Source organism: Dipodomys ordii, unplaced genomic scaffold, assembly GCF_000151885.1.
Source record: "Dipodomys ordii isolate 6190 unplaced genomic scaffold, Dord_2.0 Scaffold28, whole genome shotgun sequence".
Classification (NCBI taxonomy): domain Eukaryota; kingdom Metazoa; phylum Chordata; class Mammalia; order Rodentia; family Heteromyidae; genus Dipodomys; species Dipodomys ordii.
In genome coordinates, this window is record NW_012267244.1 from 7,039,292 (window position 1) to 7,054,091 (window position 14,800).

At 35.8% G+C, this 14,800-nt stretch overlaps 1 protein-coding gene across 1 annotated transcript in view; it reads right to left on the minus strand.

Moving 5' to 3' along the window:
- Positions 1–14,800, minus strand: part of Vcan (versican) — a 103,574-nt gene that overhangs the window by 44,663 nt on the left and 44,111 nt on the right. The window contains exon 7 of the mRNA XM_013015935.1: positions 10,421–13,297. Within this exon, the coding sequence (XP_012871389.1) occupies positions 10,421–13,297 (2,877 nt within the window). The remainder of the gene's footprint in view (positions 1–10,420; positions 13,298–14,800) is intronic.

A 14,800-nucleotide genomic window follows, 5' to 3' on the forward strand; every position in this document is an offset into this window, starting at 1 on the left:
CTATCTAACATCTTAGTAAACAAAGAAAACCAACTTACATGAATTTTAACCAGACTCAAAATCTTGAATGCTCAAAATTTTCTAATTTGGGGGCTACTAACGAAGTGTGATAGTACAGGCGGGCACCCTAAACCCAGCTTGCAGGGGGGAGCAAGAGGATTTCCCAGGCCAACCCTGAGCAACAAAGCAAGACCCTTCCTCAGACAGACAGACAGACAGACAGACACACACACACACACACACACACACACACACACACACACGCACACACACACATAAATATATAAAAATAAAAATTGGCACCATAGAGTAGTACCAACTCAGTATATGTTGCTGTAAAAAAATAATGACTTCATAATCAAAATACAAACTCATGCCCCAAATTTTTTAAATGTTTCTACATCCTTATTTACTTTAAGTCTGAACATCATGTGATATTTATACCAATATATGACCTTCCCAGAGACAAAAGAGGGAGATCAATACTGAATTATATGAGCCATATTTTCCTGCTAGCTCTGCCAGCCTTTATCCATGTGGAATACCAGGCAAGTATGCTATCTTATACTGACAGCCTTCATGTAGAGATCAAGGAGCTCATATTTCTCAACTAAGAATGCATATAAGAATGCATATATATATGTATATAAACAATGAGAGTTTTAAATAGTCTCACATGTTAAAAGGTGGAGTGTTATTGAGATAATAAATGAAAAACATACTTTCTTTAACTTCAGACAAGCTTCCAATAATGCTGTATCTAAACAATGTGTTTAGATACAGTCATCTTAGCCTAAGTATACTTAAGGAGACATCACTATCTTCTTGCTTATAGAAAAGGCTTAGGGGGTTTTATAACTTCCAAGAGTGGAAGGATTTGCTAGAGAGCATATTTAAGTAATTAGAGGACTTTCAGGCGATGTTGATAAAAAAAAAAGTGAAAGAAGCAGCTGTATGAAAAAAAGTAATTTCGGTTTATAAAAGTTTCCTTTGAACCGGGCACCGGTGGCTCATGCCTGTAATCCTAGCTACTCAGGAGACTGAGATCTGAGGATAACGGTTCAAAGGCAGCCCGGGCAGGAAAGTCCATGAGACTCTTATCTCCAATAAACCACCAGAAAGACTGAAGTGGCGCTGTGGCTCAAGTGGTAGAGTGCTCTCCTTGAGCTGAAGAGTGCAGGGACAGTGCCCAGGTCCAGAGTTCACGCCCCACAACCAACAAAAAAAAGTTTCCTCGGAAAAGATTAAAAATAGAGCAAATAAAACCCAACTATAAGTCTCTCCTTTTATTACAGCTTTCACTTTAGTACTATAACATTGTGCATTGTCCAAGCATTTGGTACACAGAGAGAAAGAGGGGCGGAGGGGGGGGAGAGACTTTGGTTAGAGGAATGAAGAATAATTAAAATCTTTTATTTATTTATTGTTATTTTATTTTATTGTCAGTCGTGGGGCTTGAACTTTGGGCCTGGGTGTTGTCCCTCAGCTTTTCAGCTCAAGACAAGCACTCAACCACTTGAACTACAGTACACTTTCAGTTTTCTGGTGGTTTATTGAGATAGGAGTCTCACAGTCTTTCCTGCCGGTGTTGGTTTTGAACCGTGATCCACGGATCTCAGCCTCCTGAGTAGCTAGGATTGCAGGCGTGAGCCATTGGCTCCCGGCCTTTAAAAATCTTTTAAAGTAGCACAAATATTTCTTACAAACAAGTATACAGTTAGTTCCTTTTAGTCCCTTATATTATCTCATCTTTGGCATTAGAGAAACATTAAATTGTATTTCAGACCCTCTATGTATGAAAATTTGAAGTCTTGTATTATACCCAGATTTTTTGCACTCATGTGTAATCATAAGCACTAAGTACTTTGGCATGCTTTGAATGACTTCAGAGTCACTTTAAACTATTGTATTCCTCATATCTCAGGGAATTGTTAACTTACTTTAGCAAGATGCTTTCAAGGTTTTAATTTTTCTAAGATGAGAAGGAGAAAAGTACATGTGATCATTTATATGTCTAGGAATACACTACTTTATAGTAGAAGTACCACTTTTATTATTAAAAGCTTACCTTGACTATCTGCAAATTGAATTTCTGCACTCATCTTTTCATGCCTACTCCCACAACATGGGTAATACAGTCACTTGATCAAGTAATTTTCCTGGTTTAATCTCCTGTTTAACTTTAAGTAATTTATAGGGAAATATTGTATATAGTCTTCTGATCATTTACAAGTAATTAGAAGGTTCACCATATTGTTTTTCTTCAAAGGATTAAATCTTTCACTAAAAATAATTACACACTCTTCCTGCCAATAGACATGCTTCACTCTTGATTCATACTTTAAAAAGAACTGGAAATCCCTCTTAGATCAAGATACACTGTACACATAAACTGCTTTATTGAAAGGCAAAAATATTGGATAGATAACCTAAAATTAAGATATGAAAGGGAAGAAGAGGTGGGTTGGGAGCAGTGGGCGAGAATGTTGAAAAGAATGATAGCGATCAAGGTACACAGTATTCATAAACTGCTTTGGTGAATGCTAACTCCTTTGTACAACAACTTAAAGATAAAAATATTCAAAAGTGCAATAAAATGTAATGCCCTAGTACAAAAGATTATATTTCCTCTAAAATCAATGACATTGTGAAAAATAAAAATACTTTATGCAAATGAAGAAAATACCCCAGTTTTCACCAAAGCACATCATTGTCATACCCCACCAAGAAATCTTGGAACTTTTCTGCAAGTGAAATAATTTCATAACAGCTATTTTTTATAACTGGCCTCATTGAGAAACAATGCCATAAATTTGCTAAACTGACAAAATTAGGCAATGTCTTTTTAAAAACATAAAAATTACAGCTTTAGTTAATTAAAATGAAAACTCAAAAACTCCAAAACCATTTTCTCCCTTTTCTCTTAACCTATTGCTCCTTTCACCCCTGCTGACCTCTCCCCTTAGTTTGCCTTTTCCTTTAAAATGTTCTGAATATTATCTAGATTTGTGCACATGTCTTTCTATTCATGTCACCAATGAAACATCGAGGAGCAGTTCAAAGAAAGAAGAATGTAATCCTGTATAGAGACATGGAGGTTTCCTTGACAACAAGAAAAACACAGCGGGGAATGTCCATGCATTCTATGAATATGCTTGACGAGGCTAGGCCTCATAACTGGAGACATTTATAAAGAATTTGGGGGAAAAGATTGTTTTTGTGAAAAGAATCAAAAGACTTTAGTTGGTAGTTGTCAAATCATAAGTCCAATCTTCACATGTGAAAAAGAAAGCTAATAGGTTCCGTTCTCAGGTCTTATAATAGACTCAATACAATACTTAAACTTGGAGTGAGAGTTGTGCATTCTTCAGCTAGGCATTCAAAATGCATCATGCTAAATTAACATGAACCATGGAGGAATCATTTTAATATGTTCATGCAACAATTTCAATATGTTCATTTATCATGCAACCACCAAGGTAGTTATATTTGGCCTCTATAAATTGAATTTTATGATTTTTACCTATTTAAACATGATACAAATTTCTTATATCTAGAAATTTGTCAAAAATAATTCTTATCATTGAAATATTAATTATTACTAAGTAGTTCCCAGATGCCAAGTGCTATGTTTGGTACTTGAGTCACATAGAATACATTAAATGTGTCACATGCTTAGCACAGCAATTGACATATGGAAAGCACTCAAGCACAGCCCTTCTTCACAGAATGTTGTAAGGTTTCAATATCATTCCATAATTTTAATGTTGTAACCATGGAGATTTAGTAATGTATTCAACACTAAACAAATAAAAAATAATAATGCTGCCGGGCACTGGTGGCTCACGCCTGTAATCCTAGCTACTCAGGAGGCTGATATCTGAGGATCAGAGTTCAAAGCCAGGCCAGGCAGAAAAGTCCCTGACACTCTTATATCCAATAAACCACCTGAAAGCTGGAAGTGGTGCTGTGGCTCAAATGGTAGAGCACTTGCTTTGAGCTGAAGAGCTCAGGACAGTGCCTAGGCCCAGAGTTCAAACCCCACAATGGACCAAATAATATTAATAATAATGCTGACAATGACTTCAATATATGTGAATATACACACACAAGCCAAGTGGCTCATGCCTGTAATCATAGCTACTAGAGATGCTGAGATCTGAGGATTACGGTTCAAAGCCAGCCCAAGCAGAAAAATCCCCTTGCGACTCTTACCACCAATAAACTACTCAAAAAAGCTGGAAGTGGCACTGTGGCTCAAGTACTAAAGCACTAGCCTTGAGTACAAAGAGGCTCAGGAACAGCACCCAGATCCTGAGTTCAATCCCCAGGAGTGGCAAAACAAGCAAACAACAACAAAAAAATATATGTAGATCTACTCTTGCACACACACACATATATATATATATATATATGAATATACATTCATAAATCTCATTTTGTCTTTTCTATGATTTGAAGAAAGAGTACAGCTCAAAGTTAACAGGATATTCTGTATAAGGAAAACCATTGTATTCATCTTCTAGTTTAAATTTTAAAATCCTGACAAATTTAAGAAACTTTTAGGTTCACAATGCAGACAAGCAAAAACAAAGCCAGACTCCAGATTTCTCAATTTAGAGGTCCTGCTCTGTCCTCTTCATGACTCCACTTCCATTAAGAGGTTATAAACCTTTGGGTATGTAAGCACTTATAACTTTGGAAGTCTATAATTCTAAGCTGCAATACCGGTTGGCGATATCTTTTGCAAAGTCAAACACACGTCTGAAAAAGATGCTATCATTTTAAGAATGTAAGAATCGTTGCAGTATTAAAAAAAAGTGAGAATATTTCTTCCTAAGGAACTTGACTGCCTATCTCTGTTTTCTGCAAGTAGAGTTCTGGGTAAATTCTCAGAATTGAGCTTCTGAAGTAAGCATGTCTTCTCTGCTATCACAGCCTCATTTAGAAAAATAGTTATCTATCCTTGGAGTTCATTAGGCCCAATGGGCCTAGGTTGGGAAGCAATAGGTTTGTTTTTAAGTTACCCTTCCAACAAGGATGGGTTTAAGTCTCTTCCTTCTTGCAAAGTATTCTTTCACTTCCTCCTTTCATTGATTCCTTACTTTGCTGACATAGTCTGTAATTCATTCTGTCTTATCACATTACCTAATGTGTAATTATATGTTTCTGTATGACAATTATATTTGATTAGGTTAAGACTAGCTCTATAATATGTATTTCAAAGCTTCAGAGCAGAGTCTATGGTTTATATTTCTTTTTCTCCCTCCTTAAACCAAATCACTGAGCATGTTATAGCTTTACCTGAAGCTAATTCTTGATTGATTATACTCTGATTAGAGATGATATGTTCATCTCTCTCAAGATAGATGTAAATAGTTATTAAATGGTATTTGTCTTTGGATAATATCCCTAACTCCGTGGTGGTTTTGGTAATGGTGAAGTTGTAACTGCAAGTGTCAATTTTACAATGCACTCGTGTGATTTAGGAAGAAAATAAGAATCCACAAAACACCTCTTTTGTTGTTAAACCTCAACTTCCAAAGAAAACACTTCAAATTGTTTGATTACTTCATTAAGGTCATTGGGCTAACAAAACATTCCAGATTGTATGATCTTTCAGAAATTAAAGGTTAGGGTAGCACCCAGGCCAATAAGGAAGGGATTAGTGTTCCTACTTTCATGGAGAATGGCTTACTGAAAAATTGCTCCAAAGAGGAACAAGCTACTGATTATATGACCAATAAAATCAGATCCAGAGCACTTTTGTCATCTGTACTCCTTAATTGTCTCACAATTTATCTCTGAGGTTCAGTGAGAACATAGAAAAAAAAGTAGTGTGACAATACAGAGCTAGAAATGTGAACTTGATGATACTTTAGTTCTATACATACATGTGACACTTGGAAATGCACCTATACACTCACTAGTAACACACAGATATCAATAAGATTGAAGCTGCATTTCCTTAATTGGATTTGTTCAATACCATACAGAAAGCTATCTAAAAATAAATGTGTAACATTACAGTGAAAGGTATTGATAACAACCCAATTTTAAAAGTTTCCTTTTAAAATTACCTAGATGATACAATCTCTTTTTCAGTTGTTGGTCCAAAACTGCATTATTATTCATTATTCTAGAATACTACAGGAGGTTAAGAGTGATATTCCCAGAAAATGGGGTTTACAAGCAACTCCCTCTGTGTTGTCAAACACAGCTTCCCTTGCAGGATACAGAGGTTTTTAGTATGACGTTGTTCAAATAATAGAATCTGATCCAATATTTTTTTAATCTCAAAGTAACTTTCCTATTTAATTATCTAGGGGAAGAATAAAGTAGGGGGTAACAATGCTCAATAAGAAATGTACTCATTACCTTACGCATGTAACTGTAACTCCTCTCTACAGTGTCTGTACAATAAAAATTATGAAAAAAAGAAATGAACTCATTACTGGACTTAGGTAGCTGCAATCCCTCTGTTCACCTTTAGGATAAAAAGTTAAAAATTATCTGAAATTCTATAAAATGTTATTTTAAAAATTAGATTATGAACATTAGTGAATCCAACAATGACTGTGATTAGACTGTGAGTATAAAAACTGGTATATGCAGCCAGGCACTAGTGGTTCACACCTGTAATCAAAACTACTCAGGAAGCTAAGATCTGAGGATCAAAATCCAAAGCCAGCCCAGATCTAAAGTCCTTGAGACTCTTATCTTAAATTAACCAGGGAAATGACAGAAGTAGAGAGCTAAGGTTCAAGTAGTAGAGCTCTAGCCTTGAGCAAAATAGCCTGGGGACAGTAATCAGGCACCAAAAAAATAAATAAATAAATAAACAAAGAAAAACCCAAACCCACTGGTATTTCTCAGATATTTGTCTCTTACAGAGACAAGGTCTCTTACTCTTTACCTACTCCCTAACACTATGATACTAAGAAAATAAATCTTTGGCCAGATATATTTTTTTTCTCAAAGTATAAAAAAGTAGAAAAAACTAATGAGATGGAAGTTATTTCTGAATTATGTGAACAATTAGATAAAATAATTCTCCATAAGGAAACAAAGCAAAAAATTCTAATTTAAGGGATCAAACATCATCCTTCTTGAAATCTAATTAGCTTGTAACAGCATTAAGTCGAAATTTTTCATTAGGTTAATCTACATATCATTTAGTTCAATATTGCCTTTATACTTGTCTTATACTTAGATAGATAGATTCCAAATTTTATATTTAAAAAATCTAAAAGAATCTAACAAGTCATCTAACAGGCCTGACCTGGCAGCTCATATGAACTTGTAAATGTGAAAAATAAGAAGCTATATAAAGATTATTACTATGAGCATTTGCATGATGTTGATATTTGATAACTATGTATTTTCAAATACTTCTTTGACTTGAAGATGCTAACACATCCAATTTTGAAAACATAAACAGTTCTATTTATTAATTCAGACCATTTGAGATGATTAAGTTGTAGTGTTCTTAAAAAAAAATCTAGAACTGGAGAAACTCTTCCTATGCCTTCAAACCCTGTAGCCTTTACACATTTTCACAAAGAAACCCTTTCAATCATCTTTTGAAATGCAGGTGTGCAAATTACTCTTGAAATAGACAGGAGTCAAGTTTTCAGGATCCCCTAAACCATTGTTAATCACACCCTGTAGCATTTTTCAGCTCATAAAAATTTTATGAGCTGAAAAATTCCTTCAGGTTTTTTAACTGCTAACTACAGTTGCCCTCTAGCAACAGAACTTTAGACTGCTATTAAGATTCGTTTGAGCAAATATAACATAAGCATGTCATGGGTAGCATGTTTTGTTTAATAGTATTTTGAAGAGAAAAAAGAAATCGGGAGTTATACGACTTGCTGAGCATAGCAAAAATTATGAATGCCTTGGTTAAGCATAGCATGGAGTGGCTTGTTTGCTTATTTGAATACGCAATGTACATAGTAAAGACCAATTGTAATGTAGTGAATAGATTCACACAAGGTCACACATGCACCAAAGATTGTCTACTCTGACAACATAAAAAGATCAGTTTTTCCAAGAACACATACATTTTTCCTTACTCATAATATACACCTGCCTTACAACTCATTACTGAACATCTGCTTTAATGATTTTTTTCTTCCTAAAGTTTAAGATGTTAGAAAATTAAATTTCTCTTGGAAAACAAATAGGAGCAGTGTAAGTGAGCAGCTGGCTGGAGTAAACCTCATTGTCTTCTAAAGACAATATATAAGATTGCTAATCTTAAGGAGAAAAGTATATATAGAGAACAAGAAATCCCAAGATGATAATTAGACATCTCCATATTTGCATTCCTTCCCCATTGGAATTCTGCCTGATGGAGTGACTAAGTATTCCATATAATTTTCTGTGTAAGTATTATCAACACATAATAAAACTAGCTTGGGAGCAAGCAAAGCACGGCCCCATCTGTTAAATGTGAAAAAATAAAAACACCAACTTTCCCAATTTTAGCGCCATTACATTCACAACTTGCATACAAACATCTACTTTTTTATCAATTGATTCAATATTAGGTTGCTCAGATCTTCCCTTGTGCAACCAATTATAACTAAGTTTTGTTGAAGTGTTTTTCCTCTCCTGATGACTTCTATCTCTTCTGGGAATATCAAGTTTTATTTTTTCTATTGCATTTTAATAATCCTAACCTTAACCCAGTTTCCCATTTATAAAAGTTGTTACAATCAGAATATTTTAGTATTTTATATTTTTGGATTTCTTCTTAGTATATATGTATACTAATGTGTATACACACACATAACTGACTGATATATATTGAGAAAAAGACACTATATAGTTAAAGTATTTTCAAAATTATCAAATTAAGTTGTGTTAGTAATTTACTTCCTTACATATTAATGTGCTTTCTCTCCTACTGTTACTTTTTTCTGTCATTTTAAAAAAATTCTGATAACAGCAACACCCACTCCTATATCTTGTCATATCCTCCATTTTCCTTCCGCAGTTTTGGAAAATGGAAAGAAATATAGAAGAGTAGAATGCTACCATTTCCATGAAACAGCTTACTAAGAAATCATGCTTCAATCCTAGTCACTTTAAAGTACACCAAGAAATAAAGATTTGCTTTGATTCTCACAGATATGTTCTCTCATATGCTATTAACTGCCACACACAAACTTTTACACCTGGAAAATTCAGGATAACAGGAGCTTATAAAAGCCATGAAGTATCCATCAACAACACTGGATGCCATCTGGCTTGACAATAAAGCTGCATGGTTGTTTTTAACACATGCAATCCTGATTGTTCTAATTAAGGATGATATCAATCTTCAGACAATGACTCCTTCCCTATAGAGTGTACATATTCCAAGTGTAAGAGTAATCTTGCTAAAAGTCATCTTTGCAGTCTGTCTTTTCAGAGCCATGACAAGGAAAAGTAAGTATTTCTGATTTTTATATTAAAATTAGAATAGAGCATCCTACTGAAATCAGTGATCTTAAGTTACAAGAGACAAACAAACCAGAACAAATCCATTGAACTGTATGTGATTTACATTCTCAACTCAGCCTACCAAATTGAAAATTAGACAAGAATTAGTCATACTGGATAATGGCAATTGAAAGTATTACAATATAAAGGAAGAATTTTCAAGAACTCTGACAAAGACTTATGATATTTGAAAGGAATAGTAGGAACCATAGGATTTCTAGAAATGAAGCAGCTAAATCGCAAAACAAATAAAGGTATTGCTGACATATCTACCTTCTGAAATTCTATCCAATACAATAAATTATAGCAATCCTTAAAAGTAAGCTTGATAGTATTTATTCTAAAAGTTTAAAGGTACATTAAGGTAACAGGAAACAAATACAATAAGCTAAAATATGCTGAATTTGATTTAGAATAGCATTCAAACTAGAAACCTATTACCCATCTCCCAAGTTTATATAACAAACCAGCAAAACATTGAAAGAAAAACAAAACAAAGCAAACCTTTAGATGTCTTTCTGTCAGACCTAGGGATATTGGGAAATCATTTTAGCTGTTCACATGGTAAGAACTAAAGGTTAATAGTTACAGACCAATGGAATGTTAACACAGTCTAGTGCTACATTTGAGTAGTAATGTATGGAAAGACACTGAAATTAAAACACTTCATTCTGAATGCTCTGAGGTGATGTAACAGTGATGATTTGGTGATATTAGATGACAAAGCAGGGCTCCTGATGGCTTTTAACACAAAAATTCATTCCTAACATTTTTCCAAATTCTATATTCTTCAAGCTCTTGTACAAATCTATGAAACTAATACATTTTTGACACTCCAGTTATCTTTTAATGACATGATTTGGTTGATTTTTTTTCCAAAAGTAACGTTCAAGATAAAATGTTGATTGCCTTGAAAGCAAAGACTTACCTGTCTTGTTTTCTCTGACCTCAATAATATAAACATTTATGTCATGGTGGAATTTTGTCCCTTCTGAGGGCTGTGGAGTGGAAAGTGCTTCTTCGCTTTCCAAAGTGGGTATTCTTGTTGGTTGGGTAGCAGAAGTCTTTGAAGTCGAATAATACTCTTTATCAATACCAGTTTCTATTGCCTTAGTTGTAGTATCAGTGAGGGTGGGGGGAGGGACCTGGGATGTTGTGTCTGTAATAAGTACTGTGTCAAGGGTACTTTTCTCAATGGGCTCCCAGTCAATGAGATGTGGCTTCTCAGTGGGTGCTGAAGGCAGTTCCAATGCTGAAGTTGGGTGAAGTCTGTCTATTGAACCGAAAGTGGCTATGATATCACTTGTAAGTTCTGTGGTTTGGGGCTTTTCAAATAATCCTGAGCCTGCCTCAATGTCATCCAGGGATGTTTTCTCTCCTTCCTCGGTGGTGGTTTCCCTGACCAGCTCGGTGACGTGAGTGCTGAAAGGACTCAAAGGTGACACAAACTCTGTTGAACTACTCCCTTCAGCTTCTGGACTTACAACTACTTTTGGCTTGATGCTCGATGTTAGTGTTACCATCTCATCTGTCTCTGCTTTGTGCTCAGTGATTGCACCAGGTGAGTATGCCAGACCATCTTCAATTTTTCCAACCGAAGTTGGTTCTAAAACAGAGATTCTGTCAGAATCTGTCACCAAACTATCTTCAAAGACTGTATATGCTGATCCGTTACCCTCTTCCTCATCGAATGGTGTTGCCTCTCTTGGCCTGCTTGCTGTAGAACTGAGAGGAGGCACTGGTTTCCTGGTGGTTTGCTCGTTCCAAATGAATTCATCCTGACTGGTTGCCTGTGTGATTTCTGTGGTTGTTCTCAATGTTTCAGAAGACATAGTTGCTTCTAGGTGAGTCTGATCAATGACTTGTATGTCTTGGGAAGGTTCACCTAGAACTTCACCTTCTGATGTAACAGAAGGTACTCCCCATTCTGTCTTGGGAATTACAGAAAAAGGAATGGTATGGGAAGTAGCCACATAAGGAGTAGGCTCCTGCGTGCTACTATCATTAACAAATGCCAAATCTTCTGCCTCTGAGATGTGTGTAATTGGAGGCAGAGTAAATAGTGGTTTGGAGGCATCTATGTCTTCTCCTTCACCCAAACCACTTTCTTCCAGTGTCACATGAACAACCTGACCTTCTGTGCTTGTAGCAGGGAGAACTCTTCCTTCAGTTGTAGACTGTCTCAGAGTTGACATCTCTGCAGTGCCAACAGATGGAGTTGGCTGATCTTGAACTGTGAATTTCCCCAAAGTGAAGTCTTTCTCAGTCAACTTTTCCAATGTTGATGGAGTACTATCTGGAATAAAAGCAACTTGATCTCTTCCTTCTTCTGTGAAACTTGGGGCTTCTTCATCCTTTCCATTCACCCCGATAGTTGTGAGGAATATGGGGGGTAATTTGGGGGCACCTGCATCTTCTGTGGCATCTAAGGGCTTTGACGTTGCATTGGTTTCTTCCCATGACCACTTTGAGACAGTGACCACCTCCACAAAAGTACTGCGGGTCAAATGAGCTGTTGTGATATCTTCATCATACTTTATAGTATCTTGAAAGTCATCTGCTTCTAATCTATGAGCTGTGGTGACTTCCTCCACATCTCTTGCTTCTGTTGGCATGGCTCTTAATTTCACTGTTGTCAGTGTTGGGGAAGGCTCTGTAAAATCAACTTGCTCAAAAGAAGGTGTAGAGACCTTCATTCCAGAGAAATCCTCTTCTTCTGGTTTATGTGTCAGTGAATCTTTGGTCACCTTTTCTTGCATTCCATCATCTGTGTAAGTGTCTGTTCTCCCCTCTGGTCTTGGTGCTGTGGTTATTTCTTTTCCTTGCGTTATTTCTGCTTGTGGTGAGGGATGAATAGCTGTGGGTGTTCCTTCTACTAACATTGAATCACCAGAATAAGGAAATAAGTCTACTTCTGTAAGATGTGGTTCAAAAGGTGTAGTAGATAAAAACTTGTCAAAAAACTCTTTAGTTGCCTTACCATTTGTTTGTTTTTCTTCTCCACTGTCTGTGGATGATCCATATTTGTCAGGCACAGTTACAGGTGAAACAACTGTGGATGCCAACATAGACTCCAGATCTTCCAGCTGAGAGGGAGTGGTATCTTCTGAGGACTTTGATACAGTAATGACTTCTGGTATTTGACTAAAGACCCAAGTGCTCTGACCAGATCTACTTGTAAGTGTTATGTCTTCACTATCATCTTCTCCCAAGGCGAATCCATAGTCACTTGTGGTCACCAATTCAGGAGTCATGCTTATGGTTTTCTTTTCAGTTACTAATGGTGTTTCCGTTATGGACAATTCCTTGGAAGGAATGTACTTTGAATTCTCTATAGATGTTAAAGGCCCCACTTCTATTTGTTCAGCCTGAGTAACAGAATCTTGTGTTTGTGTATCTTCTGTGACAGCATCCCATGCATCAGTAGCATGGTGGAAGATGTTAGTGGTACTTCTGAGTACTTCTCCCTCAATGTCAGATGTGTCTGGCTTTTCAGGTTGTCTTGAAACAGATGCTAAGGAGTTGTCCATATCCCAAGGCTTCTTCATATCCCAGGCAGGTGTGGGTGACTTAGTGACTAATCTGTCTGTGACAGCCTGTGATTGAACTGTGGATTTTTGTTCAAAATTAACTATATTTCCTGCAGGAGGGAACGTTGCAGTAATGATAGGTAATTTGGTAGTGAAAGGGATGATTGGTGTGGTTCTGTCGAGTACCATTTGTGGTTCTTTGGATAAACTGGCCGCTGCTGTTTCTATGAGGATATTCATTTCGGTGGTTGTAGCCTCTGATATATTCTGTTTTGCTAGAAAAATAATTTCAAAGAGTCGATTAGACAAGTCATTGATAAAAAGCTGTATGCCCAGTGTTTGTTTAGTGTTGCTGCATGTCCTGTGTATTATCAAGTGAATCAAAATTGTTTTGTGGTAGAAAAGAATCTAAAATGAATACTTGAATGCACCCTAAACAGTTAATTGATGGTTTCCTAGTCACAAATTGGTAAATTGTTTTATCTGGTAGGAGTCATGATTGCTTTTAGCCATAGATATGAATGACTGCTCTCCGTTAAGGAAAAAATGAATAGTATGTCATTTTAAGGCAAGAAGTCCAAAAATTATTAGTATGGAAATGGGATATACTAGACACTTTATCAAAAAGTACAGCAGCAACAAGAAGCCTAATAAAAATTGATACTATTATTCTTGGTACTGTACCCTGCTGCTAGTTTTCTCCACATAGTTCTTCCTTCTCAAACTCCAGTGTCCCAAGAGAAAGAGAATATTTCAGAATGCAAAACAAAAAAAAGTCACATCAAATGGAAACGAGTTACATATAAACCACTACATTGTCCATCAGGTGGAGACTTCCATCCAAACAAGACATTAAACATTTTGATATTATTCTTCACTTGATTCTTCCTTTCAACTGTGTTGACTAGTCTCTAATTGAAATTATAAAATATATCTGGCAGAGTCTGGCTAGCAGTTGCTGTGGTTCAACAATGTTTCTGTGTTTTCCACACCATGTTCGTATCTGTACAGGGTATTAGTGCTAGTCTTACATTAGTATGAAATGCAAATGTACAGAAGCTGAGTACCCACATGAGGTCTTTTAGATCTATAATTACAAATCACTTGAGCAACGTAGAGCATCATCAAAAAGAGTGGATTCAGGCTATCATTATAAAATACTGTATTATAGTGACTCCAGATTTATAGATAATACCTAGTCTGTTTATAGAAACTCAAACTGTATTTAAAAGTGACAGTGCTGTAACCACTAAGTGATAAAGATTGGGTTTTTCATATAAAATTGTTCTTTAGTAAGAAAAAAAATAAAAAATAAGTTGTCGCTGAATGCCAAAGTGACTATTTTGAGGAAAGCCATAGTTTCAGCTTAAGTTGCAGCTTAAAACTAGTTGTAGTAACAGATAATGCCAAATCTTGATGATACAACTTTAGTACTTGTAGATTCTATATCCCCAACAACATAAAGTTGGGCACATGTTGGCTTCACCTGCTTTGTCAAAAAAAAAATTACTGATAAGATGATATGATTTCATTGAAAATTGGAATAAGGCAATAACGATTTCTGATTGTTTTTATTTTTTTCCTGGATGCTGGACCACTAGCATGTGCTGTTAATAGCTGTCACCAGTTCCCAAAACATTTTTATAGCCTAAACACATCAATTTTTTATAACAAAAACTTGATTTTTATTTATGTTACATTTAAAACTACCTTAAAGCTTTTCACTATTTATCCCTTTTTATCTTAACAAAACGAGAAAAAGAATTGGAGTCTTTAAG